This window comes from Callionymus lyra, chromosome 11 (genome assembly GCF_982586985.1).
Source record: "Callionymus lyra chromosome 11, fCalLyr1.hap1.1, whole genome shotgun sequence".
In the NCBI taxonomy this organism is placed as follows: domain Eukaryota; kingdom Metazoa; phylum Chordata; class Actinopteri; order Syngnathiformes; family Callionymidae; genus Callionymus; species Callionymus lyra.
Window position 1 is genome coordinate 22,688,063 of NC_141828.1, and position 6,000 is coordinate 22,694,062.

The window sequence follows — 6,000 nt, forward strand, 5'->3', positions numbered from 1 at the left end:
TCTTAGCCTCTGGAATTGCTCTGTTTCACGGTGATAAAGTGGGAAAGAATGCAGCTACAGCATGAAAATCTGGGAAAACAATCAGCTGCTGCAGATAAAGACTAAATCCAGTGAAATCGCTGCACCTTCCAACATCAGGGTTTATGTTCCTTTCATTTAGGTCTGGTTTAAAACAGGAGCTACTAGCTAGACTGTATAATAAATCATTGTTATAATGACATGCTTGCTTAAGTCAGAATTGTGTGAGCATGTATGAAAATCTAATATTTGAATGCAGCATAAAAAACAGGTCAGTGTAAATCTTATTACTTAGCTGTAAGCACCCCTCAAAATCCCATGAAGCACCACCAAAAACTTAAAGTGACAGTTGACCCATAATTCAAGCTTCACTCATTTTCTACTCACCCTCATGTCGACTAAGGGTTGGGATTATTTTCACAGTAATCTGTTCCTTTTTAGAGTTATAGACAAAAATGTTTGTTCATTTTAATGTAGTGACTGGAGCTCAGTTGTTCTAACCATAAAACCAGTAAATTACAGAAAATACATCAAAAACTCCATAGTTTTCTCTTGGAAACTTCACTCACCATTCAAATGTGGTGATGGAGCTGGTGTTCTGATAATGGTGTTGGTTTTGGTAATCATTTTTGGGGGGAAACGTGGTCGGATATAGAGAGACCGTCCATATCCACTACACTTTAGATGGAAATCTGGCCGATATTATTTGCATTCCATTAACCTGAGATCTCACAGCTGAGACCAGGGTCAGAGCTGAAGTCCTACACACTTCTCTGCGCTTCTCTTTACCTGCTGAAAATCATAATAAAGTAGAGAAGCTGTTGAAGAAAATCTAATTAAAATGAATGATTCCATTACTATTGTTCAGGACATGAGAGTTAAGTATGAATTGTTGAATATCTGATCTCTGTCCTCAAAAGCTGCCCTTATTAATGAACTCATATCAGATAAAAACATCGATTTGGTCTGCTTAACTGAAACCTATGTATCTTTAAATGAATCAACACCATCTTGTTATATTAACGTTAATACCCTTCAACACTCTGTCTGAGGAGGTGAGGTCTGAGCTATCCTTAACTCAACTGCTTATCAGCCTCTGGACTAAGTCTCGCCCCTCCAGGCGTAGAACCCTTTCGTGCTCAATCTGCATTTTGCTGCGTCAAAACAAAACTAACAAATTCTTTTCTTGTTTACAGCCTGAAGCAGCACCAGCAGTGAGTCACAGGAGAGAAGATTTGTGAAGGTGCGAAGGTCTGGAAACAAATTGTGCTGAAGTTCGTGAGAAGATTGTGGAAGCAGGATTGTCGAGACTACTGAGCACCGGAAGTGAACCTCAGCGACTGGCAAAGCTTGAAAAAGAACAAAACCAGCCCAAAAAAAAGGCTCTCTGTAGGTCAAAAGGTATCCACTAAAGGTCACGGGTATAATGATGTTATAACCCAAAGTATGACTTCACAATCATGCCCTGATGAGACCCATTGGACCTCTTTCTAAGTAATGTTTTTGCCATACAGTTTTGACATAAAGATTTTTTAAGCACTCAAGCAGAATGTAGGGAACTTGTTCTCTATAAGATAGACTTGTTGTTTAAACCCTGTGTGATTTTATTTAAAGTATTTATATATAATTATATGTAACATAAAGTGGACACTTTAAAATCAGAAAATCCTTTTCGCAAAACATTTAGATGATTTATTCTATCTTTATATTTCTCACAAAAATTGCATTTTAAGTTTTCTCTTCTGACTTAACAGTGAAATAACTCAACAAGATGGATACAAATGTTCTTCATACTTTCTTATAGAAAATATTCAATATATTCAAGACCCAGAGGTGAGTTGAGTTCAGCACTGGCGAGATAGTCCGCACAAAAACCTTTTGTAAAAAAAAAGTATTTTTGAAAAGAAACAAAAACCTTAAAGCACTGAATATTGATGTCAGACAGAATCCAAAGCTGAGTAAACTTTGAGAAGTTGAAAAGTAAAATGTCGACCTTGTTAATGTGGAGGTGAGCCAAGAAAAACTCATGTAGCAGCAGCTTGTATGCAACACCGCTGGGATTCAATTCAACGCATGCAGATGTGAGATGTTGCATTCATGTTTTCTAAATATTTTTGCTCAACATTTTGAGCGTGTTTTTTCTTTAAAGAAAGCGCAGCAACGCACATTTACGTTTCTCTTCCTTTCACTGCTTATTTCAGAAACTGTTTGGAACGTCCATCATTTGATAAACTCTCTGCAGATATTGAACAGTGTTGCTCTCTTGGGTTTTTATTGTGAATCAAACTTTGTAGAATAGACACTTTTCTTTCTACAAAGACAAAAGTTAGCTTTCAACATCAGAGCTTTTTTCTTCTGCATATATAAGGACAACCTCAAGGTCTTTATGCAATCGCACTGTATTGTGAACCACATGTGGTTTTGAAGTTCAACTTTCTCTGTAAATAAGTAGCAGCTGTAAGTGAAGTTTGTGTATTTGATTAAAAAAATAAAAGTATATAAGGAATATGCACTAAGATACACACAATAATCTATTTTTTCAGTTACAAAAAAAAATGTCTTTCGTGAGTTTCCAGAGTTTAAAGACGGCGGCAGGAAGAAGTAAATCCTCCGTCCTGGACTGAGTTTGAAAGAGCTTCTCTGATCCCTTTACAAATCTTTGTAAGTAGCTTCTGATGTCATTAGAGAAGTACAATCGTGCATCGTGGCTGGTTTAACTGCTGCCTCGTCTGCGTTTTCATGACAACCAGTTGTGTTTGATCGCACTGCCTGCACTGAAGATGGCTGCGAGTGAGTCACACGTTTTGGAAGATGTTACATAAAGTGCAACTGATGTATTTATGGCCTTCGGTGCACCTGAGCTTTCCAAACATCTGCACCACACTAATGATCCATAACCATGACCACGGCCGTTTGTGTGGTTCTAAAACATGTCAGAGGCTGTAGAGATCGTAAGACAAAAATCTTTCTTTTGTCACTTTTTAGTAGCTCTTTAACAACCATCTCAAGACAGAAGATTTATTTCACTACTGCGAGGGAAAGAGTGACTTCAGTTTCCACTGTTGAGTGAGAAGTATTGATAATACTTAACTCAGTTGAATTTAAGTTATTTTGCAGAAACTTGACTTGAAGGAAAGTTATTTTATTGGAGTGAAAGAATGTGTTCCTGCGTCATTTAAGTATAACTTGTCTAACACCTTTTTTATTTTGGATTTTCAACATCGTTGTCTGAGTATTTATGTTTCATATTTTAACAATTTTAGGAGCATCTGTCACAACATATTGACGTATAGGAGGGATCTCACAGTTGTGATTAAAACACATTCTTTTTTAAACTTTGACCAACAGTTAATTTTCAAAGTAAACAATTGTTGATAATAAAACTGTACATAAATGAATACAATGTTGACAAACGAGACAAACATATTTGTCTTAGTCGACAAAAGATGCGAGCATGCTGTTTTCTATTAAATATATCACAATACCGGATTATTAATGTATTCATTCCTCACCGTGATTTCGAAAGAATTCCACCCTTCACTAAAAGACATGATGGCTGCTTTACGTTGAAACACATGGTTAGCTTAAATTAGCTGATTAAGCTAACCACATTGCTGCATCTGTAACAATAGTAGTTGTCAATGAGTTTTTATTTGTGTCTATTTTTTTTAAACTTTATACACAATACAAACACAACCTTTGTATTTGAAAGTCAAAGTACAACACAAATATTTACTTCCTAAGAAATCCTGTATGACACAAAACAACAAAACCAGCTTTTTTTTAATAGCCAAAACAAAATGTTTTAGCAAGACACTATTTGTAGAAATTGATCATGTGATTCTTTAAATACAAACAACTTATACATTTATTTATAATTGCATCATATTTTTGTGTTTTGTATGTCACAAAATTATCCTCAAAATAGATTATTACCTTAAGAAATTAAGAAACAACAATTGCAAAACTTAATCTTAATCACATCTATGTAGTGACCATGTTCAGAAAGTGTCAATCTTAAACACAAAAGAAGTAATTTTTAAACACAAAAATGAACAACAAAAACATTTCAGTTCGTTTATTTTACTTTTTAATCTCTTTGTTTTAATCTCTCTGTATAATCCATTCTTCGTTTAATTTTTTTTAAACCTCAAAACTGGGTCTAAAAATTATTGTGTAGTTTTATACACAACGCCAGCGATTAATGTACGTAAACTGTCGTGTGAAATGTCATTTCAAAATATATATTTATGTTTTTTTTATGATGTGGGTTGAAGAAGAACAAAACAAGGTTGTGAGTATTTTCAAGAGTAAATAAAGCTCATTCAAAGATGGCTCTTGTCTTTTATCTCTTTTTTTTTTTAGTCAGAAAAAAAGGTGGATTTCGGAATGGAAAAGGAGTGTCGAGATACTTTAGCACAAAAAGATGGTACAGTTGATGCTAATGAGGATCTTATTCACTGTCAAACACTCGCAGACCCAGTGCCGCTGCACAAATTTATTCTCATAGCTTTGAAACTGGAATGTGGTTGAGAATAAACCGAGCTGAGGAATATATTCTTTTAAAAAAGAAGTGTGACACACCTCACTGAGAGACGGATATCCGCAGCGATAAATGTTAATTATCAATTTCTGCATTTAAATAAAACAGGGGGACAAAAATATAAGTGCAGGAAGTAGAGATGTGTCAGGAGGGGGAATATTAAATCAGAGCAAAATGGAGCAGCGCAGTGCCCTTAATGGCCTGGTACAGTCAACAGATGAGCTGAATAAAACATGCACTGTGTTATTAAGTAGTTTTCATGGTGCATATCACTGGTGTGATCCATGAACCAGGGTGTGTGAGAGAATTCTGGGTCACTCTTCTACTCAGCCCACAATGGACTGGTTATCGTAGCTCATGCATATTAATGCTTTTTATCAATATGAGCTCAACCAAAGGTGAGACTCAGTGTGGAGGGGGTTGAGGGGGTTGAGGGGGCTCTGCATGGTCCCCGTTTAATCTATGTTTGAACTGGATGTGGTAGTTGAAGAATTCTGGAACGTTCTGCACTCGTATTTTAGCCTCACTGTCTTCTTAACTGCAATATTTTTCGTTTTGTTAAGGTTGTTTTTTTTACGGTAACGATGCTTAAAGAGCAAGTGTTGATTTAAGTTTCTATTAAATTGATTTTGACCTCTATTGTACTCATCAGTATGTGTCTCTTCTTAAGTATTTACGACTAAAAAAACGTTTCTGGAGATGAAATCTCATAGAGGTTTGTTAGACATTGAGGTTTGTCACTGGAAGTTTCTGGCTGTGTCCTAAATCGTGCACTTCTGCGAGTGCACTGGTACATAGTAAATATTAAGACTATGCATTTAATTGCGCACTGTACTCATATGTACAGTGTACTCGTCAAATTTTCGACAGGGTAAGACTGTCTCAAATCAAACACTGTCGCAACCAGAAGTTGGAACACTATCGCTGACACTTGACAGCACTTTTCACAGCACTAAATTGTGTTTTATTGTGTTATTATTGTTGTTTTGTGGTAAAAATTGTGTGTTTATTTTTGAATAAAGTTGTGTTTGTGTTGTTCAAACGTTTTTTCTAAGACACATTTGATGAAGTGAAAAATATAAGCAGTGACATCATACCAACAGTGATCTCATTCAGAGGATGAAGATATAAAAAATTTAGAACTACATCCAAATGAAAACAAAACTGAGAACTTCTTGACATGAAAAAAGAAAATCATTTTCGGTATTTAGCACTTAGCAGCTTCCATTTGTGTTGTTTTCATTTGACTTGTGTTCTTGTCTTTCATGTGACATTGTTTTTATTAGAAATGTGTTTTTTATTTTCTATGGCTGAAATATACGGTCTATAACAAGATAATGAATAGCCACTGGGCAAAACAATTGCACTGCGATGATGAAAGGGAGCCAGGAAGTCATTAAACAGACGCAATAAAGTATCATTTTTAATTGAGGTTTGTC

At 35.5% G+C, this 6,000-nt stretch overlaps 1 protein-coding gene across 2 annotated transcripts in view; it reads left to right on the forward strand.

Moving 5' to 3' along the window:
- LOC148069641 (zinc finger matrin-type protein 4) overlaps positions 1-4,352 on the forward strand; it is a 57,517-nt gene extending 53,165 nt beyond the window's left edge. For both annotated transcript variants that reach the window (XM_087803072.1, XM_087803071.1), the window contains one exon: positions 1,215-4,352. In XM_087803072.1, the coding sequence (XP_087659198.1) occupies positions 1,215-1,236 (22 nt within the window). In that variant the 3' untranslated portion in view covers positions 1,237-4,352. The remainder of the gene's footprint in view (positions 1-1,214) is intronic.
- The last annotated feature ends 1,648 nt before the right edge of the window (positions 4,353-6,000 follow it).